The sequence below is a fragment of the Hemiscyllium ocellatum genome, chromosome 4, assembly GCF_020745735.1.
Source record: "Hemiscyllium ocellatum isolate sHemOce1 chromosome 4, sHemOce1.pat.X.cur, whole genome shotgun sequence".
Taxonomy (NCBI): Eukaryota; Metazoa; Chordata; class Chondrichthyes; order Orectolobiformes; family Hemiscylliidae; genus Hemiscyllium; species Hemiscyllium ocellatum.
Window position 1 is genome coordinate 108,699,528 of NC_083404.1, and position 23,167 is coordinate 108,722,694.

Here is a 23,167-nt window from a genome sequence, read left to right on the forward strand (position 1 = left end):
ACTAAATGTCCTTCTTAAACTATTATATTCCTGTTCTGCTTGTGTCATTGCTACAGCATGTTATATATTTACCAAATAAACTATTAGGCGCATGTAAGTTTTCAAATAATTATTATTCACTTTCCCAGAAAGTCCACCATAATAAAAAAATTAACTGTAAATGAAGGGAAACTTGAAAGAAACACAGACCATCAATTGCATATTAATGTGCTCCCAGATACACCTCTGGTTGATTTAAGTCTTGAAATTTTCTTGAAGAAAAGGCTGATTTATTTCAAATAGTTTTCATAGTTCAAAGAGATGAAGAGGAAAAAAAATGGGTCTGAGGCTGCTAAAGCAGATAGAGGGAGCAAGTTCAATAGTCAAGACAGGCAAGAGCACGGTAGAGAATGAGGTAAGATTGATAAATTAAACTACATTGATTTCAATACAAGAAGCCTGACAGATAAGGTGAAAGAATTTAGGGTACGGTTGGGAGCATGGGATTGGGATATCATAGCTATTTCAGAAACGTTGCTCAGAGAGTGATAGGACCGACAGCTTAATGTTTTGGGATATACAGAGGAACCTCGACTATCTGAAGGACATGGGCAGGGAATATTTTGTTTGGTTAATCAAACGCCACATAACATAGTTCAGCCAAGCATTGGAACCTTGCGATTTTGGCAGATAATCTGATATTCAAATAGTCTTATGCTGGATAATTGAGGTTCCTCTGTAGAGGGGGCAAAAGAGAAGTTGGGAGTGGTGTTTTAGTTAAGGATAATATAATAGTTGTAGTCATGGAGGATATTCCTGGGAGGGCGTCCAGTGAAGTTCTGTAGATGGAGCTGGAAAATAAGAAAAGAATTATCACCTTATTGAGATTGTACTATAGGTCCCCCTAATTGTCAGCAGAAAATTGAAAATAAGTAGGAGTACCTCTGGTACCTGTAAGAATAATACTGTTGTAATAGTAAAGGATTTTAACTTCCCAAACATGGATTGGGAAAGTCATAGTGTTCAGGGCTTGGATGGAGAGGAATTTGTTCAATCTATTCAAAAAAATTATTCAATATGTGGATATACATAGGAGCAAAGCTTGACCTGTTGGGAAATAAGGCAGGGCAGGTGACTAAGGTGTCTATGGGGGAGCACTTTGTGGCAAATGATTATAATTCTATTCATTTTAAAATAGTTGTGGAAAAGGATAGATCTGACCTAAAACTCCAAAGTTCTAAATCGGAAGAAGACCAATTTTGATGCTTCAAAAATGAGAGAGAGTTAAGACAGAATGTTCTTGTTAGTGCAGTGGACTGGACTGGGAGATGTAGGGAATGCTGGATGACGAGAGAAATTGAGGTTCTGGCCAAGAAATTAAAAAGCAGGCATATGTCAGGTACAAATAGCAGGGATCAAATGAATTCCTATAAGAGTACCAGGGTAGTAGGAGTACACTTAAGAGTTAGCACGTTAAAAAGGAAATATGAAATAGGCTCCTCCTGGACCCTATTTTCCAAAACTAAGAAATTCTACAAGTAGATTAAGGACAAAAGAGCAAATTGGGAGAGAATAGGGCCCCTTATTGATCAACGAGGGCGACTGTTTGGAACCAGAGGAGATGGGTGAGATACGAACAAAGATTTTGCATCGTATTTACTATGGAGAAGGACATTAAAACTAGGGAACTTGGGGAAATAAATAGTGATATCTTGAAAAGTGTCCATATTATAGAAGAGGAGATACTGATGGTATTAAAGCATGTAAAGGGTAGATGAATCTCCAAGACCTGCTCAGGTGTATCTTTGTGGGAAGCTAAGGAAGAGATTGATGGACTCGTTGTGTCATTGTCTGCCATGGGTGAGATGCCAAAAGACTGGAGGTTGTTTAATCTGTGCTGTTATTTAAGAAAAGTGGTAAGGAAAAGCCAAGGAAAGATAGACTAGTGAGCCTCGCTAACTAGTGGTGGCTAAGTTGTTGAAGGGGGTTCTGAGAGACAGGATTTATGTGCATTTGGAATAGCTAGGATTGATTAAGAATAGTCTGCTTCATCCTCCCCTCTGACCTACCACCTCCATCTCCACCCCCATTCACCTATTGTACCCTTTGCTACCTTCTCCCCAGCCCAGCTCCCCCCCCCCCCGCCATTTATCTCTCCACCCTGGAGGCTTCCTGCCTCTATTTCTGGTAAGCAAGGTGAGATTGTAAGGAATCTGGGGGAGCTAGCCAATGGGATACAAAATTGGTCTAAATATACAAGATCGAGAGTGATGGTAGAAGGTTGTTTTTCGGACTGGCAGCCTGTAACCAATGGTGGACCGCAAAGATCAACGCTTGGTTTGTTGCTTTTGTTGTTTATATAAATAATTTGATGTGAATATAAGAGATACGGTTAGTAAATTTGCAGCTGACTCCAAAATTGTTGGTGTAGTGGACAGTGATGAAGGTTATGTCAGAGTAAATTGAGACCATGATCAGGTGGTCCAAAGGCTCAAGGAATATTGGATGGAGTTTAATTTAGATAAATGTGTTATATTTTGGTAAGGCAAATCAAGGCAAGACTTATACTAGAGCCCTAGGGAGTATTTCCTGACAAAGAGACCTTGGGATGCGATTCATAGGTACTTGAAAGTGAAGTTGCAGGTAGACAGGGTTGTGGAGAAGGTTTGCTTTCATTGGTCAGTGCATTGAGTATAGGGGTTAGGACATCATGTTGTGGCGCAACAGAACATTGGTGAGGCTGCTTTTAGAATACTGTCTTCAGTTCTGGTCTCCCTGCTTTAGGAAAGATGTTGTTAAACTTGAGAAGGTTTTGAAAAGGTTTACAAGAACGTTGCCGGATTTGGAGAGTTTGAGCTATAAACTGAAGCGGAATAGGCTCAGGCATTCTTTTTCCCTGAAGTGTCGGAGGCTGAGGGATGACTTTATTGTGGTTTATAAAATCATGAGGGCATGGATAGGGTGAAGAGCCAAGGTCTTTTTCCCAGGGTAGAGGAGTCCAGAACTGGAGGACATAAATTTTTCCCCACTAACCTTAAAATTAAAAAGGACCTGAGGGGCAACATTTTTGCACACAGGGTAATGTGTGTATGGAATGAGCTGCCAGAGGTGGTGATGGAGGTAGAGCAAAGAACAAAGTGCAGTACAGGAACAGGATCTGTATCCTTCCATTCCCCCCTCATTCATGTATTTGTCCAGGTGCTTCTTGAGTGCTGCTTCTACCACCATCTCGAGCAACACATTCCAGGCAGTCACCACCCTTTGTGAGGAAAATGTGCCTCATATGTCTCTCTCAAACTCCACTCCCGACCAGACCACAACACCCCCCCCCCCCCCCCAACCTCATCTTGATCTTGACCCCCCTATTAATTGACCCTTCCACCCAGGGAAAAAGCCATAAACTTTCCACTCTATCCATGCCATTCAAAATCTTATAAACTTCAATTAGGTAGCCCCCCAACTTCCTGCATACAAGTGAAAACAGACACAGTCTCTCCAACCTTTCTTCATAATTAAAATCCCCCATACCAGGCAACATTCTGGTAAACCTTTTTTGTACCCCCTCCAAAGCATCTCCATCCTTCTGATAGTGTGGTGACCAGAACTGTATGCAATATTCGAAGTGTGGCCTAACTGAAGTTCTGTAAAGCTGCAGCATAACTTGTCAGGTACAATTACAACATTTAAAAGGCATCTGGATGGGTACATGAATGGGACGAGTTTAGAGAGATACGGGCCAAGTACTCGCAAATAGGACTAGATCGTTTTAGGAAATCTGAATTGTGCATACAAGCTGGACCAAAGGTTCTGTTTCCGTGTTGTATAACTCTAAAATGCTATAGTTAACAGAACATAAACTGGGATACGTGTAATGTCGGGGCATGCAGGTTTTGAATTGCATGCAGGACAGCTTCCTACAGCAGTATGTTTCCAGTCCAACAAGAAATGATGCACTATTGGACCTGATTCTTGGAAATTATGTGGTCCAGTGGATCAAGTGTCACTTGGAGAATATTTAGGAGACAGTGATCATTGTATTGTACGGTTCAAGATGATGGTAAATAATAACATGCAATAATCCAGAATGGGAAAAGTTAAATGTTGGAGAGTGGATTTTAATGGGGCAAGAACAGAGCTGGGCAGGATTGACTGAAATGGGAGTTTGGCAGGAATAACAGTAACAATGGACTACCTTTTGAAGAAAATATGGTCTGGGTACAGTTCGGGTTTGTTCCCTCAAATGATAACGTTAGAACACACATATCTAGGGCTCCTTGAATGACAAAGGAGGTAGACATTGAGATAAAGAAGAAAAAAATGTGCTTACAAAAATAAAGTTGAGAACCAAAATCTCTCTTTTTTCCTATCTTACCTTTCCGTGTTTTCTTTCTCTTTATTTCCCTGTTCCTGAAGTTCCATGTCAATCAGGAGCTACAATACAAATAGAGCTTCAATCAGGTCAAGTATTACAAAAACGGAATTAAGAAGAGTATTAACACAGAGCAGATTGAGAGACATTCGTTAAAATTTGTATTTTAAGCAAGCTACTAACTAGATACAAAAAGAGGGAATAGAGATAAATTAGACACATGTGCAACTAAGAATTTTTGTAGATTCCCTCCAGTGGAAACAGGCTCTTCAGCTCAACAAGTCCACACTTGTTGGACTTGAAGAGTAACCCACCCAGACCCATTTCCCCCTGACTAATGTACCTAACAGTATGGGCAATTTAACATGGCCAATTCACCTGACCTGCACATCTTTGGACTGTGGGAAGAAACCGGAGCACCCGGAGGAAACACACACAGACACGGGTGAATGTGCAAACTCCACAGATAGTCGCCTGAGGCTGCAATCAAACCTGGGTCCCTGGCGCTGTGAGGCAGCAGTGCTAACCAATGAGCCACCATGCTGCCCATGTTGCAATTCATGGGCCATGTGGGGAGTTCACCTAACTTGAAAAGTCTTGGGAGAACGCATGTTAAGAGATGTCTCCAGCCCCTGAAGCTTGAGCACGCAATTTCCAAGTTTACTGGGGCAGCTGGCGTCACTGTGGAAAAGCAGGAAGGATAGAAGAATGAGTTCGAGAAGATGAATATGAGAGGGAAGCATATTGAATTGAGGTATTTAGAAGGGAATTAGGATGCTATTTTATAAAAGAACACTGTGCAGGATTATGGGAGAAAACAAGATGTTTTCTGTCTTGATAAATAAGGGAGTCAGAAGTAACCAGGGGTAGGTATGAATGTAGAGTTGAGGCTACAATAAGATTAACCATGATCTAATTGAATGATAGAGCACAATTGTCAAATAGCATGTGTCTGATTTTAATTCATGAGTAAATCAAATGCTCACTTGGAGAACTGATATTGACACTGTTGTCTTCTGGTGCTGAAATAATTCTGCGATCCTGAAATTGACATGACATTCAATAATGAAATAAGTAATGAGAAAAGTGCTTTGAGAATGAAGTCAATAAACTCAAATAAGATAAAATTCCTGGTCCAGATGGTTTAGATCTCAATTTTAAAAGAATCAAGAGACTTTTCTACTCATTTCTATTAATTCATTAGAAAATGATTTAGTCCTGGAGAAGACAGGATTTACATGCATTTGCAAAGGCAAGGACTGATTAAGGATAGTTAATGAACTTTCTGCATTTGAAAGAGGAACAGGATTTCTGATTATCAGTGATAGGAAAAGTAATGGCATTCCTACTAAAGGAGAGAACAGAATATTCCTTGAATTCAGAAACATAATAATGAGGAATAACATGGATTTGAAATGGGAACATCATTCCTTAATTTTTTAAAAATTGGTTGAAAGCATGTGGGTGTTGTTGGTTAAGACTGCATTTATTATTCATGCCAGATAGAGTCACATATAGGCCAGACAAAGTAAGTGTAGCGGATTTTTTTTGCTGAAAGATATTAATGAACCAGTTCGGTTTTTACAGCAATTGACAGCAGTTACATGTTTTCCATTATTCCAGATTTTTATTGAATTCAAATTTAACCATCTTCCATTGTGGAACTCAAGCCCATGTCCACAGAATATTAACATGAGATTCTGGATTATTACCCAAGTAACATTACCACTATGCCACTGCCTCCACTCACCAACCTTAAACTTTTATGGGCTGTTAAAGGACAGTAGTCCAGAAGGTGTGCATTCTCAGTTGTGTGTTCCATTACAGACTAATGCGTAAGGTTAAGGAATATGAAGTCAGTCGGTAAGTGGCAGAATGGATTGCCAACTAGCTGCAAGATAGAAAGCAGACATTGGGAGGAAAGTATTGTTATTCAGAATGCGAGAAAATGGTAAGTGATGCTCCACAACCAACAGTGCTGTAACCACTGCTGCTCACAATTTATATTAACTATTTGGACTATGCATTTAAAAGGATAATTTCTAAATTAGCAAAAGCAGAACAAATTTCTTGGTAGTAGTTAAATTGAGGAGCCCTGGAACAAATTACAGATAGACAATTGTCAACTTTCAGATAAATGTCAGTTTCTATAGTACATTTCCGTTAGAAGATTACTGAGGTTATTTATGATGTCTTGTCTTGGTGGCATAGAGCAACAAAGAATTTCAGAAGACAAGTACATTGTTAGCTAGGTCATAAAAAGAAAACCAAGCCATGTTTTAATAGGCAAGTTGTGCTGAACCTGTGTCAAATCTTGGTGGTATGTTGCAGTTCACTTAGGGAGTACAAATTGCTTGGGAGCATACACTTTTACATGTGTATGTACATGCTTCACATGGTGATGGCAGAGGCACCAACTTTCTTTCCATTGTGTAATTGATCAGGAATCTTTCCTACTCTTAGTGACTGTTATTAGTTTTACAAGGATTTGCAAGTTGATAATCCACTTCTTTAGGAGAATGAAGTGTGAAGCAGATGCAGAGATGCTTCAGTGTGATTTGGACAAGTTGTGAGTGTTAGGTTCCCTTCTTGAGATTCTGACACATTTAATGTAACTGCAATACACCAACTTCTGTGAACAGCCACTATTTATTTCAGCAAGTACAAGCCTTTGGAGGATCACTTAACACTTTTGCAGTGCTTGTGGAGCTTGTCAAGTGAGGCTCCCAGAACAAGGGAACCATCCACCCTTTATACAGGATTTTACATCACAGCCAGTCTTGCATGCAAGAGACACCCTCTGCCACAGTCACATGCCACCCAAAAGCGATGTAAAGTGATTAGATTGTTTCCGGAAACAATGTGTGATTAAGTTATTCCGTAAAACAGTGTGATTTGACTGTCACATCCTGTCTGCAAGTCAGAAAAGCATCTCCCCCTCCGCCACCTCCCCCCCCCCCGCCCTGAACAGGGACATCCAATTCCTTCGATGTCCGCAGAGCAAATTAACCCTTTAACATCTCATTCCGTGATAACCAACTAAATAGAGCTGAAAAAAGCGTTACCAACTTATTCATAAAAATCTGGCAGCCAGTATTTAAGCAAATTATTGACACACAATATACAATGATTATAGCAACAAGAATTACTAGTCCATGCAGTAGATAGGATCCTCCCACATGGAAAAAAGTGTTCACCAGTAAAATTCTTAAATCCTCTCCTTGGTGACCCCTTCACCCCCTCCAAGTCCAGTGGAAACGAGCCAGTTATCCAAAATCTCCTTCAGCAAAGTCCAACCTGAAAACAAAATCCAGTCTGGCAAAGATCAGTTCTGTTGTGTACAGTGGATAGGAAGCCCATGCCTTTTGAGATGTAGGGATCAGTGCCATTTCTGCAAGGTGTAGGGGTCCTGTGCAATGAAGTGTGCTCCCAAGTAAGGATGCATATTTGTGGGTTTAGGTGTAGCCATCAATTTGCTTTTGGCCATCTTCATGTTTGCCTTTGCAAATTCCAACTGGACTGTCTGAGGATTTTCAGGACCAAGTTGAATCCAGTTTAATGCATTCTTTGCAGCTTCTGCTCCTGCTCTGCTGTCAAATGTAACAGACCTAACTGGTTGTTGTGATGTTAGCTTGATCAATGAACTTTCATATCCCTTAAATGGTCGAAAGAGAAGGTAAAGCTCAGGTGGCTTAATATCCATAGGACACCCATTGACAAAAAGCATACAGACCTCCTCCTCTTCGTTGTTAGCTTCATCACTTTTCGTGCTCATGGCTGGGGAGCTGATTGTGACCCCCTACTCCACACAGGCGGTGTTGGTGTTGAGAGAGCATGAGGGATCACCAGCATGGGTGTGATACTTTCTGGGGTCAATTGTCTATCAGAAGCTCTGAGCAAGGTCCAGGAATGAAACTTGGCATTCAGTGAACTGGATAGGTGTAGTGGGACTTGGATCAGGTTGTGGAGGGGCGGGCAGTGGTCTGAATGTGTACTTTACCTGTGAATGGAGAAACTTTAGAGGCAATGTTAGCTGCTGAAAGTATCTTTGCATTTCCTCTCTATTTCCCTCCTTGTCATGGTATTAGTTTGAAGACAGTCAATAAGTATTGGTACAAAGCATCAGATATACACCCTGGGCCAACTGGAGTGATCCAGAAGCCCTTTGACGCAGAGTGTGAACATCCATGCATCTTCCATATGTTTTTCTGGAGCAGGGGTGTCTCCCTGTAAATGCTGCACAATGCCAATGTCTGGTATACTTGTGGTTTTCAAGGCAGGTGATCGGTTTGGCGCCTGTCGGTTCATAGAGGATATAATGGAATTGTGAGCTGTTGCCATGTCTTTGGCAGCTCGATCAACTCTGCCATTGCTGATGTCTGTATTATCCATTACATGGGCAGCACATTTGATTATGGCTAATTGTTTGGGGAGGAGGTTGGCTTTGAGGAGATTTCTGATGTATAGTGAGTTTTGTATAGATGTCTCTGAGGAGGTCAGAACTCTCTGTTGTGACCCTATCTGGTTGTTGGTGTCATTATTTTGAAACATTATTGACAGACCAGACATTTCAAGAGGTACCTCCATTTTATTCTTACTTGATAGTCCACCTTGGCGTTTTAACCTTGATTCCTTATTTTGTCCTTCCTTTCTCAATTTTTCCTGTTTTTCTCAACTCACATCATCATCCCCACTCTGACTCTTCAGCACTTCCCAAGACTTTGTTAAGAATAACAATGGAGGAGCAATAGGTGTTTAAGACCTGTGTTTTGTAGAATGCATCAATGCATTTACTGAAATGACGCATAAACAGATGTTTGAAATATTATGTTACTTTGAAATAGAAGGGGAAGATTTGAGACCTTCAGAATGTATACTAGGACCAAACTCTGAGAGTGGATTATGATTAAAAATGTCACAACTCACTGAGGAAGTCCGGTGCAGTCTTAATGCTATCTCTATTTAAGAAGGGTAGCAGCGATAATCATGGAAATTATAGGCCTGTAAGCCTCACAGTGATAATAGGAAAATTATTGGAAAAGATTCTCGAGGACCAAATCTATATGTGTTCAGAAGCAAATGAAATTATTAGTGATAGACAGCATAGTTTTGTGAGGGGGAAGTTATGCCTCACTAACTTCATCGAGTTTGTTGAGGAGGTGACAAAGATGATTGAAGGAAAAGCGGTTGATGTCTACATGGACTCCAGTAAAGTCTTTGACAAGGTCCCTCATGGCAGACTGGTACAAAAGATGAAGTCACATGGTATCTGGTGAGCTGGCAAGATGGATACAGAACTGGCTTAGTCATAGGAGACAGGGTAGCAGTGGAAGGATGCTTTTCAGAATGGAGGGTTGTGACTAGTGATGTTGCACGAAAATCAGTGTTGTGACCTCTGTTGTTTGTGATCTACGTCAATGATTTGGAGGAAAGGATGGCTGATAATTAGTGAGTTTGTGGATGATACAAAAATTGGTGGAGTTGTGGATAGTGAGGGGAATTGACAGAGGATACAGCAGGGTATAGATCAATTGGAGACATGGGCAGAAAAATGGCAGATGGAGTTTAATACGGACATATGTGAGGTTTTGCATTTTGGAAGGTCATGTATAGCTGGAAATTATATAGTGAATGGCAGAACCCTTAGGAGTATTGATATTCAGAAAAATCAGGGTGTGCAGGTAGCAGCACAGGTAGATAAGGTCGTTAAAAATGCCTGAGGCATGCTTGCCTTCATTGGAAGGGGCATTGATATAAGGATAAGCAAGTTATGCTGCAGCTTTATTGAACTTTAGTTAAGCTACACTTGGAATATTGCGTACAGTTCTGGTCACCACACTGCCAGGAGGATGAGGATGTTTTGGATAGGATACAGAAAAGGTTTACCAGGATGTTGCCTGATATGGGATATTTTGGCTATGAAGAAAGGTTGGCTAGACTGAGTTTGTTTTCACTGGGATGTAGGAGGTTGAGGGGCAACCTTATTGGAGTTTATAAGATTGTGAATGGCATGGATAGGACTGAAAGTGTGAAGCTTTCTATCAGGGTGGAGGGGTCAATTACTAGGGGACATAGGCTCAAGGCACAAGGGAGCAGAGATGTTGAAAAGAAATATGCACCAAAAGGGTGATGGGTGGTGAGTGCCTTGAATGCATTGACGGAGAAGTGGTGGATGCAGAGACAAAGCAGCTTTCAAGAAGCACCTGGATGCATACATGAATAGGAAGGGAATAGAGGATCCTGTAAGTGAAGACAGTTTTAGAATGGAAGGCAAAATGTGTCGGCACGAGCTTGGAGGGCTAATGGGCCTGTTCCTATGTTGTTGTATTCTTTGTTCTAAGTATGCTGGAAATCAAGCCTCACTATTTCTGGAGTCATCAGAGAAGTAATTTTAAAAAGTAAACAAAGTTTTGCAATTTACTTGAATTTCAGACCAGGTTGGTAGAAAGCACAGATCAGGTTTCTGTACTGATCAAGAATTGCTACTTATTACAAGTAATAAAACTGTAGCTGCAGATGAATAGATAACAACCATTGGCTTGTAAAACTACTAAGTAAAACTCTAATCCCATTATATTCTACCTTGATGCACACAAACAAATAGGGAAAGTAGATTGCTGGTGGAGGCAGAAACAACTGTAGAGACAGTTCAGTGTTCTTTGCATCCTGGTTCCAATGTTGAATTGGTCCTTCCTCACTCAGCCAGATCCCTTGTTCAGATTCTTGCTCTGGGTGCTTCCACTGTTTTGCAGGAAATATAGTGACTCATTCAGTTGGAAAATGTCTCTGAATCAAAAGTCGGAGCTTACAGTAACTACTACACATAAGGAAATTAGTTTTCCTCCTGTTTAAACTGAGTTTTGGACTGCCAAGAATGGACCAGCTTCTGAATTGGGAGAAGATCTATGTACTTCTGTTTGTCTGTCTCTGTGCTTGTCTCTCTATGTTCTCTCCCACCCCCTCCCCCCATATGTTATCAACTCCAAGTTGCTCAGCCACATGAGAACTAATCACAATTGTTAATGAGCAAAAGGTCTGTTTCGTTGATGACTGTCACTGGTCCACAGACCAATCCTCCTTGTTACCATAAAGGCTACATCTGGACACCACCTCAGTTTCTAATCACCTACAACTCAAACTTTGGTTACTACTTGTTTGCATAGTTGTTTATATGGTTCCACTGCAGCCGATGTCAGGTTTCTTGCTTTTAGAGCATACTTGGCACCCTTTCAAACTCTTTCTCATTTCAATCTTCAGTTTTTATTTAACAAACGCAAAGTTTAACGGAACAATCGTTACAAAAAGACCAGTCCAACAAGGTTGTGTGCTGTTTCCAGACTTTTTCAGTCTTTGTAGCAGAATGAATTTAAGACATTTGCTAATTACAAAGCATTTTAGTAAGCAAACTATAAGTAATTTGAGTTAAGTGGGTAACAAATTAATGATAGATAGGAAAATCTATGAAGTGAACTTTAAGTTGAGGTTATCATAGTCTCAGAGGGCAATAGCTTGCTCTTTCATTAGAGAGAGATGACTAGTGGCAAGTTTAATCTGAGGGACAAAGCTGAGAAGACATGACCTTTGTGGTGACCTCCAGTGGTCGCAAGCTAAAGGATATGGATTATCGCTAAATTGCAGCAAAACAGTACATTTTAAAAGATTATATTTGGATTGAAAATAATGATGAAATTGAGGAAAGAAAATAGAGTGTAGAATCATTTTCTTACCATTACAGTAACCTAATACATCTCTGAAAGTGATCAAAACATCAGAAAGCCTTCTGAATCAAAGCATTCCTACCTCTCTTTGATATCTAGAGATACCTGCACCTTCAATTCGCTTAAGTCTGAGCGCAAAAAAGAACTGAGCTGAATGTCTTTGAGTTAAACACATTTCAGATATGGTTGTTCGGGATCACAATTTTCTCAATTAACTCCTACGTGCTGTAGTTGCGGCAGCTTGACCTGACGTTGTGTAAATTAAAGTCTGTGTTGGAACCAAATTATATGGTGTACTTTAAATTAGAGGTAGGTTAACTTATAATCAATATGACATGAACCATGTTTTTTGTTCTAGCTCTGTGATCGCAGCATTCCGTAATCACCTAATTCCTATCTATTAAGACCCAGATTACTTTGAAGATGCAGATCACTTTGCTCAAACATTTCCAAAAGCTAATTCATGATTCTGAATCCCAAGCCCCAGAATATGTACTTAGCGTTGAATTACAATGTTGGAAATAAGTGTGTCTTGACTGTATTATGTCCAACAATGTTTTTATCCTTTGGTCCTGTTTTTTCCAATTAGTTCTCAAACGTTACTTGAATTTCTGTCTTTTTTCTTCTAGTATGTTGGACCTCCAGTTGCATATATCCAGCAAATATTTGTAAAAGCTATTGTATCCCCTTGGAACAAAAACCTAATTGCTGTGGATGTATTCCGTGCCCCTCTATCGAAAGTTTTTCAGCTGGTGGAAGAAGTAAGAAATCATGTCTTTCAAGACAGGTAGGAAGGGATTTTAGTCATTTATACTATCTCCAAAGTGTAGAGTTTTAAAGCCCATGGCTCCTGTTCCTTGTAAAGATAATTAGAGAAGCTCAGGTCAAAATCTTAATTGCAGATGTGATCCAGGTTAGTTTTGTTTAAGCTTTAAGTTTTTGCGCAATTAGAGTCATGCAAAGAAAAAAAAAATAAAATGAGCAAGAAAAGTAATAAGGGCAAATTTTTGGAAGTATCGATAATACTTATTTTGCTAATTTTCTAAACAAGACATTAACACAACGCCCTCAGTTTTTAAATATTAGTTATATTCCGCATTGTGCCCAAGTGCTGTAGATTTTGACTGCAAAAGGTATAACAATTGTTGTTGTGATTAGTAACTGGGCAGGGAGTCTAAATGATTTTTCCTTCTTGCCCCAAGAGTTCTGAGCCCAATATAGTATCTTGCGGCTGAAATCAAGTAATGCACAGCAACTCATCACATAGAATAATGCAAAATACTATATTTTGTGAGGAAGAGTTTTGTTTGACTCAAAGTATTAACTTTGTTTCTTGGACACTAAATAGTTGAGAGAAGTAAATGTAATGCCTTGCACTTCAAAAATTCAAAAGCTGCTTTCTGCTGATCTTGAGGATTAACCTATAAATTGTCATGGCTGCACAGTGATGCTAAGAGTTATTATGACCACACATGACTGGACTATCTCTTCTTTAGGCCAGTTTCCCAGAATGGGTATTAGTGTTACGTATATTTCAAAGGGATGACAGTGTGTATTCTGGGATATACACGATGAGTTCCTGAGAAGTTTGAATCTTGATCTAATGCTAACCAAGAAACAAAGCACATGGACTAACAAAATGATACACAAGAGAGGATTGTAAGAAAAATTAGAATGGTGCTGGAAAAGTACAGCAGTTCAGGCAGCATCCGAGGAACAGTAAAATTGATGTTTCAGCCAAAAGCCCTTCATCAGGAATACAGTGTAGTGCAAATGCTAATAGTGAGTCCAGAAGTAACTCTTGTGTCAGAAAATGACCATGTACTGGAGAAAGAATGTCTGCCAGTACAAGAGGAAGATTTGACAGTTGAAGATCTGCCAACACACTGAAGTAGAAGCCAGGTGTTTGCATGAATAGTACAATGAAATAAAGTTCACAAACCTGCACCAAACATAACTTGATACATAGTTCATTACGATTATCAAGTTTTGATGCTGGAAATAAACTGGAGGATAAACTCATAAGAGAGGCAAAGTAAAGGAGGTTAGATAGTTAGAATTTAGACTTTATTTAGAGGTTGAGAAAAGAAGCGAGTCAAACAGTCAGGGCAGGCAAGAACAAAGCAAAGAACAAGGTAGGACTGAAGAATTAAACTGCATTTATTTCAATGCAAGGGAAAGCAGATGAACTCAGGGCATGGTTAGGAACATGGGACTGGGATATCACAATTACAGAAGCATGGCTCAGGGATGGACGGGACTGACAGCTTAATGTTCCAGGGTGCAGATGCTACAGGAAGGACAGAAGGGGAGGTGAGAGAGGAGGGGGAGTGGCATTTTTGATAAGGGATAGCATTACAGCTGTACCTAGGGAGGATACTCCTGGAAATGTATACAAGGAAGTTATTTAGGCATAACTGAGAAATAAGAAGGGATAATCACCTGATTGGGGTTGTAATGTAGACGCCGACCCCCCCCAATGGTCACGAGAAATTGAGAAACAAATTTGTGAGGAGATCTCAGTTATCTATAAGAATAATAGGGTGGTTATGGTAGGGGATTTTAACTTTGCAAACATAGACTGGGACTGCCATAGTGTTAAGTGTTTAGAAGGAGAGGAATTTGTTAAATGTGTACAAGAAAATTTTCTGATTTGGTATGTGGATATACCCACTAGAGAAGGTGCAAAACTTGACCTACTCTTGGGAAATAAGGCAGGGTAGGTGACTGAGGTGTCAGTGGGGGAGCACTTTGGGGCCAGCAATCATAATTCTATTCGTTTCAAAATAGTGATGGAAAAGGATAGACCAGATCTAAAAGTTCTAAATCGGTGTAAGGCTAATTTTGACAGTATTAGGCAAGAACTTTCAAAAGCTGACTGGGGACAAATGTTCGCAGGTAAAGGGGTGGCTGGAAAATGGGAAGCCTTCAGAAATGAGGTAACGAGAGTCCAGAAATAATATATTCCTGTTAGGGTGAAAGGAAAGGCTGGTAGGTGTAGGGAGTGCTGGATGACTAAAGAAATTGAGGGTTTGATTAAGAAAAAGAAGGAAGATTGTGTCAGGTAGAGACAGGATAGATCGAATGAATCCTTAGAGTATAAAGGAAGTAGGAGTATACTTAAGAGGGAAATGATATAACTTTGGCAAATAGAGTTAGGAAGAATGCAAAGGGATTTTACAACTACATTTAAAACAAAAGGGTAACTAGGGAGAGAATAGGGCTCCTCAGAGATCAGCAAGGTGGCCTTTGTATGAGCTGCAGAACATGGGGAGATACTAAATGAGTATTTTGCCTCAGTGTTTACTGTGGAAAAAGGACATGGAAGATATAGACTGTAGGGAAATAGATGGTGACATCTTGGAAATGTCCATATTTCGGAACAGGAAGTGCTGAATGTCTTTAAAGTATAAAAGTGGATAAATCCCCAGGGCCTGATCAGATGTACTCTAGAACTCTGTGGGAAGGTAGGAAAGTGATTGCTGGGTCCCTTGCTGAGATATTTGTATCGTCGATTGTCACAGGTGAGGTTTATGAAGATGGAGGATGGTCAACGTGATACCGCTATTTAAGAAAGGTGGTAAGCACAAGCCAGGGAACTATAGACCGGTGAGCCTGACATCGGTAGTGGGTAAATTGTTGGAGGGAATCCTGAGGGACAGGATGTATATGTATTTGGAAAGGGAAGGACTGATTAGGGATTGTCAGCATGGCTTTGTATGTAGGCAATCATGTCTCTCTGAGTTTTTTTGAAGAAGTATCAAACAGGATTGATGAGGGCAGGGTGGTAAATTTGATCAATATGGACTTCAGTAAGGCGTTTGACAAGGTTCCTCATAAAAGACCCTTTAGCAAGGTTAGATCTCATGGAATACAGGGAGAACTAGCCATTTGGATACAACTTCCTCAAAGGTAGAAGACAGAATGTGGTGGTGGAGGGTTGCTTTTCAGACTGGAGGCCTGTGACCAGTGGAGTGCCACAAGGATCGGTGCTGGGTTCACTACTTTTTGTCATTTATATAAATGATTTGATGTGAGCATAAGAGTACAGCTAGTAAGTTTGCAGATGACACTGCAAAATTGAAGGTGTAGTGTGCAGTGAAGAAGATTACCTCAGATTACAACAGGATCTTGACCAGATGGGCCAATGGACTGAGAAGTGGCAGATGGAGTTTAATTTAGATAAATGCGAGGTGCTGCATTTTGGGAAAGCAAATCTTAGCAGGACTTATACACTTAATGATAAGGGCCTCGGGAGTGGTGCTGAACAAAGAGACCTTGGAGTGCAGGTTCATAGCTCCTTGAAAGTGGAGTCGCAGGTAGATAGGATAGTGAAGAAGGCATTTGACGTGCTTTCCTTTATCGGTGAGAGTATTGAGTACAGCAGTTGACAGGTCGTGTTGCGGCTGTACAGGACATTGGTTAGGCCATTTTTGGTAATATTGCATGCGATTCTGGTCGCCTTCCAATCAGAAGGAAGTTGTGAAACTTGAAAAGGTTCAGAAAAGATTTACAAGGATATTGCCAGGGTTGGAGAGTTTGAGATTATAAAGAGAGGCTGATTAGGCTGGGACTGTTTTCCCTGGAGCATTGGAGGCTGAGGGGTGACCTTATAGAGGTTTATAAAATGATGAGGGGCATGGATAAAATAAATAGACAAAGTCTTTTCCCTAGGGTGGGGGAGTTTAGAACTCGAGGACATAGTTTTAAGATGAGAGGGAAAAGATATAAAAGAGACTTAAAGGGCAACTTCTTCACGCAGAGGGTAGTACGCTAATGGAATGAGCTGCCAGAGGAAGTGGTGGAGGCTAGTACAATTGCAACATTTGTAAGGCATCTGAATGGGTATATGAATACGAAAGGTTTGAAGGAAGATGGGCCGGGCGCTGACAGATGGGACTAGATTGGGTTGGGATATCTGGTTGGCATGGACGAGTTGGACCGAAGGGTCTTTTTCTGTGCTGTACATCTCCATGACTGTATAACTCTGTGTCCCAAGTTATTGATTGAGGGAGGAGGAAATAGCGGGGCATTAGCAAAAATTTTCAGTTCCTCTCTGGCCATAGGAGAGGTGTGGGAGGGCTGAAGGACAGTGAAATTGGTACCATTATTCAGGAAGGGAGCAAGGTTTAAACCAGGAAACCATAGGCTAGTCAGTCTAACCTTGGTGATGAAACTATTGAAAGTAATTGTGTAAGACAGAATTAATCTGCTTTTGAAGAGACTGAGATTAATCAAGAACATTCTGCATGTTTGCTTTAAGCTAAGGAAGGGTCATGTCTAAACAACTTGATTGAATTTTGTGAAGCAGCAAACAGGTGTATAGGTGGGGGCAATATATTTGTAATCTTCTTGGACTTCAGCAAGGCTTTTAGGGTGCTGTGGTGGCTCAGTGGTTTGCACAACTGCCTCACATTACCAGGGACCCAGGTTCAATTCAATTCACACTCTGGCAACTGTCTGTATGGACTTTGTGCATTCTTAACATGTCTGCATAGGTTTCCTCTGAGTGCTCCAGTTTTCTCCACAGTCCTAAGGTGTGCAGGCTATGTTGATTAGCCATGAGAAATACAGGGTTACAGGGATAGGGTTGGAGTGTGGGTCTGTGTGGCATGCTCTTCAGAGTATCGGTGTGGACTTAATGGGCCGAATGGCCTGCTTCCATAATGTAGGGATTCTATGATCCTTTTGCCAAGGTCCAGCGCAGGAGACTGCTAGCAAAGGCAAGAGCCAATGGGCTCCAAGTAAATTTGGTAAATTGGATCCAAATTGGCTGAGTGACAGGAATCAGAGGGTCATGATTGAGAGGTATTTGTCCAACTGGAAGTGCATGTCCAATGGGTCCTAGAGGGGTCAGTTTGTGATTAATATTCATGGTTTAGACTTGAATATGGGGGTATTGTTTAGTAATTTTGCAAATGATACAAAAATTAGTGAGATGGTAAATAATGAGGAGGGTATAAATGGACTAGTCAGATGGATTGATCAGTCACTAGTGGAATTCAATCTGGATGAATGTGAAGTGACGTACTTGTGCAGGACAAATGTAGCAAGGGAATATATGATGAATGCTAGGACTTTGGGAAGCATTGAGGATCAGAGTGACCTTTATGTGCTTATCAGAGTATCCATTGGTCCTTTTAAAGTATGAGGACAGGTAGATAAAGTGGTTATGAAGGCATCTAGAGTTCTTACCTTTATTAGCTGAGGCGTACAGTTTAAGAGCAGGGAGCTGGAACTGTATAAAATGTTGATTATTTGAATGCACATTAAAGGAGAGATATGATTATACTGGAGAGGGTGCAGAGGAGATCTACCAGAATGTTGTCTGGGCTGGAGAGTTCCAGTAATGAAGAGATTGGACAAAATGGGAAAGTTTTTCTCAGAGCAGAGTAGATTGAGGGGGGACGTAATTGAGATGTTTAAATCATGAGGGCACAGATAGAGTAGACACGAAGAGAGTTTTGGCCTTGGTGGGGAGATCCATGACCAGGGAAATAGATTTAAGGTAAGAGGCAGAATGTTTAGCAAAGATGTAAAGAAAAAGATTTTCATGGAGGGTGGAAATATGGAACTCAGCCTGTAAAGATGGTAGATGTAGAAACCCTCAAACTTTTGACAAATATTTAGATGTACTCTTATGATACTGTGTACAAGCTATCGGCTAAGTGCTAGAGTATGGGATTGGTTAATTGATTGATTTTGACTGGTGCCGCAGACATGAGCTCAAAGGATTTTTTCTGTGCTGTAGATCTCCATGACTGTAAATGATTAGAGGTGAAATGCACTATTTGACACATGGAGAATCCAGATTCAGTAATAGCTTTCAGAAAGAAATACTTAAGGATAATAAAATTCCAAGGCTATGGAGAAGGAATGGGACTGACAGAATTATCCTTTAAACGATGTAATCTTGAGAAGCTAAATGCCTCCTTTGTTTCCATACTATTCTATGATTGTACACACAAAACATCAATCAAAAGCCACAAATTCTTCTCAATGTCTCAGCATGTTCTTACCTTAAAGAAAAATGCACATTTTATGTGTTAATTAATAACATATATTCTTTCATTATTTAACAGTACTGGCCCCAAAGGTCTAGAAAGTGTCTGTCTCCAAGTAACTGATCTACTCCCTGGTTTGAAGAAGTTACGGAGTCTACTTCCCGAGCATGGCTGCCTCCTCATCTCTCCAGCTAACTTCTGGAACAATGACCGTGATCACTTTGACTCTGATCCAGATATCATTCGCACTATTCACCAATATGAACCAAAGACTCTCCAAACATCTGCTTCGCTTAAAGGTAGCTTGGACTTTTGAAGAGTTTTGATGAAAGATCATTGGCCTGAAATGTTCATTTTGTTTGTCTCCTGAGCTGCTAGCTGAATATTTCCAACAGTTTCTGTTTTGCTTTTAGGTTTTGAGTATCCACAATGTATTGCCTTTGAATTTTCGAATATCATAGTCTGCTTCTCTATTACATCATGCAGTAATGACATTACTGCATCTTACGTCTGCAATAGTTACCTGTGAGTAAGTTGCTGGAGATGGGCGGCACGGTGGCACAGTGGTTAGCACTGCTGCCTCACAGCGCCTGTAGACCCGGGTTCAATTCCCGACTCAGGCGACTGACTGTGTGGAGTTTGCACGTTCTCCCCGTGTCTGCGTGGGTTTCCTCCGGGTGCTCCGGTTTCCTCCCACAGTCACAAAGATGTGCCGGTCAGGTGAATTGGCCAAGCTAAATTGCCCGTAGTGTTAGGTAAGGGGTAAAATGTAGGGGTATGGGTGGGTTGCGCTTCGGCGGGTCGGTGTGGACTTGTTGGGCCGAAGGGCCTGTTTCCACACTGTAAGTCTAATCTAATCTAAAACAAAGTCTAATCTAATCTAATCTAATGAGTATAAAAGATAGGATTTATGGACATTTAGAGGGGCAAAAATTGATTAAGGATAACATGGTTTTGTGTGAGGAAAACAGTGTCTTTCAAACTTGATTGAGTTTTTTGAGGAAGTTACCAAGAAGATTGATGATGGTAGCACAGTAGATATTGTTTGTTTGGATTTTTTTAAAGCCTTTGACAAGGTTCAGCATGGTAGATTAATTAGTAAAGTTAGGTCACATGGGATTCAGGGTGAGCTTGCCAATTGGATACATAATTGGTTTAACGGCAGAAGACAGAATAATGGTGGAGGATTGCTTTTCAGACTGGAGGTCTGTGACCATTAGTGTTCCACAGGGATCTGTTCTGGGTGCTCTTTTGTTTGTCATTTTATTTGAATGATTTTGATGAGAATGTAGAAGACATGGTTAGTAAGTTTGCAGAATACACCAAAGTTAGTGGTATTGTAGACAGTGAAGGGAGTTTTCTACAATTACGAAGGGATCTTGATCAAACTGGTCAATGCGTTTAAAATGGCAGATGGAGTTCAATCTGGATAAATGTGAGATACATTTTTGTACAGCATGCCAATATCGAGCTCATACAATTAATGGTAGGGCCTTGGTTGGTGTTATAGGACAGAGGAGCATGGGGTGCAAGTACATAAGTCTTTGAAGTTTGCGCCACATGTGGATAGGGTGGTTATAAAGGCATTTGAGACACTTGCCTTCATTGCTCAGTCCTTTAAATATAGAAGGTGGGAAATTAAGTTCAGGTTGTACAGAACGTTGGTGAGGCCTCTTCTGGAATACTGCATCTATTTCTGGTCACCCAGTTATAGGTAGGGTATTATTAAGATGGTTCAGAAGAAATTTATGAGGATGTTGCCAGGTATGGAAGGTTTGAGTTATAAAGAAAGGCTGTCTAGGATGGGACTTCTTTCACTGGAGCATAGGAGGTGGAGAGGTGACCTGATTGAAGTTCACAAAATAATGAGAGGTGTAGATAAAGTTGATGGTAGTTGTCTTTTCCCTAGGATGGGGGATTCCAAGTCTAGGGGTCACATTTTTAAGGTGAGGGAAGAGAAATTGTAAAAAGACACGAGGCAATTTTTTAATACAGAGGGTGATTCATGTGTGGAATGAACCTTTTGAGAAAGTGTTGAATTCTGGTACAGTTACAACATTTAAAAGATGTTTGGATAGATACATGAATAGGAAAGGTTGGGAAGATTATAGGCCATGAGCAGGCAGGTGGAACTAGTGGGATTAGTTTGGGATTATATTTGGCATGGACTGGTTGGACTGAAGAGTCTGTTTCTGTGCTGTAAAACGGTATGATTATATGAATCTCCAGTTCTAGCACCCTGTCCTCTTTAAATGCTGCATATGTTTGTATTTCTGTCTTGTCAGCTAAGCCACAGCCTTCAGCAGCAGAACCTAGCGCCATACTGTTGCTGTCTTTTGTTAACTCCATTAATATCACTGCTACTACTTGCTCAATGTCTGTCACTTCTATTCTCACTCCTCCCTGCTGCTGCAGCCTATGCCCGCAAAAAGTAGATATCTATTTTGTACAAATCTTGATCAAATCGAACAGCTGGATAAATTACCAATTAATTCATTTTATGGTAGTGTTGGTCAGGTGAAGAATCTAGGTTAGGGGAGCAGAAAAAAAATCTTGTTTTGGAAGGATCTCTAACATGCTTATTGTTCGTACAGATAGACATTAGAAATCCATGACCAGGGGAATAGATTTAAAGTAAGAAGCAGAACATTTAGAGAAGATGTAAAGAAAAAGATTTTGAGAGGGGGTGGAAATAAGGAACTTATTGCCTATATGGGCGGTAGATGTAGAAACCCTCAAACTTTTGACAAGTATTGAGATGTGCACTTATGATGCAAGCCTATGGGCCAAATGCTAGAGTACAGGATTGGAATGGTTAGTTGTTTTTGACTGGTGCCAAAGACATAGGCGCAAAGATTTTTTTCCTGTGCTATAGATCGTCATGACTCTAAATGACTTGAAATGCACTATTTGACACATGGTGAATCCAGATTCCATAATGCTTCCTTTGTTTCCATACTGTTCTATGATTGTATAAACAAAACATCAATCAAAGGCCCCAAAGTGTTGTCAACATCTGTCATAAGTGTTAGAAGCTATGACTATATCTGCTAAAAGAGGGCACTTTGATAAATTCAAGGTAATTGAGTAGAGTTAGCATAGCTTTGTCAAAAGAAAGTATGTTCAAATAACTTAATGAAATTCTTTGAAGAAGTAACTTGTGCTATAAGTAAAGGTCAATCAGTAGATCTACTGTACTTAGCTTTTCAGAAAGCATTTGATAAGGTGCTAGTCAAATGTTATTGTAGGAAATAAAAGTTCACAGACCTGACATATTGGTATGGATAGGAGATTGGCTGGCTAATAGGCAACAGAGTATGAACAAATGGGTCGTTTTCAGACTGGCAGATTGTCATGTGTACTATGAGGTTAAGTACTGGACCTCGAGGCTTTACTGTTTATTAAAATAATTTGGGTGAAGGGATGGAATGTGTTCCAGCTAAATTTGCTAATAACAGAAAGCTAGGTAGGAAAGCGAGTTATGAAAAGTCACAAGGAGCCTGCACAGAGGTGCAGAAAAGATCTGTCTAATGAGTTGTGTGGGAAAATGTGAAATTGTCCATTTTGCAGAAAGAATTTTTTTAAAAGCATATCGTTAATAGTGAGATATTACAGAGCTCTAAGTTGTAGAAAGATCTGCTTGTCCCTGTTCTTGAATTACAGAAGGTTAGTATGATATTTTAACACGTAATTAGAAAACCGAATGCAGTCTTATATTTTATTGCGAGGGGGAATTGAATGCAACAGTGGGGAGGTTACGCTTCACTTACACAGGGTATTGGTGAGATTGCACCTGGAGTACTGTGCACAATACTTGGCGCTGGACTTATGGAGGGATGTTATGCATTGGAAGAATATCCAAGAAGGTTTACTGGACAAATCCATGGAATGGGCAAATTGCTGTATGAGGAAAGGCTAGACGGTCTAGGCCTGTGTTGTCTGGAGTTTAGAAGGATCAGAGGTGACTTAATTGAAACATTATATCCTGATGGGACTTAATCAAGAGGTTGTAGAAGAAGGTTTCTCCTTGTGGGAGAATCTAGAACTAGGGTTCAGGGTTTCAGAATAAGGGTTGCCCATCTAAGACTGAGATGAGT

The 23,167-nt window shown here is 40.4% G+C and overlaps 1 protein-coding gene and 1 pseudogene across 4 annotated transcripts in view; one reads left to right on the forward strand and one right to left on the reverse strand.

Annotated features, from left to right (window-relative positions):
* Nucleotides 1-23,167, forward strand: part of scap (SREBF chaperone) — a 152,945-nt gene that overhangs the window by 50,974 nt on the left and 78,804 nt on the right. For all 4 annotated transcript variants that reach the window (XM_060823755.1, XM_060823754.1, XM_060823752.1 and 1 more), the window contains 2 exons: nucleotides 12,696-12,853; nucleotides 19,149-19,369. In XM_060823755.1, the coding sequence (XP_060679738.1) occupies nucleotides 12,696-12,853; nucleotides 19,149-19,369 (379 nt within the window). The remainder of the gene's footprint in view (nucleotides 1-12,695; nucleotides 12,854-19,148; nucleotides 19,370-23,167) is intronic.
* On the reverse strand, nucleotides 7,615-8,123 carry LOC132815155 (RNA-binding protein with multiple splicing 2-like; annotated as a pseudogene).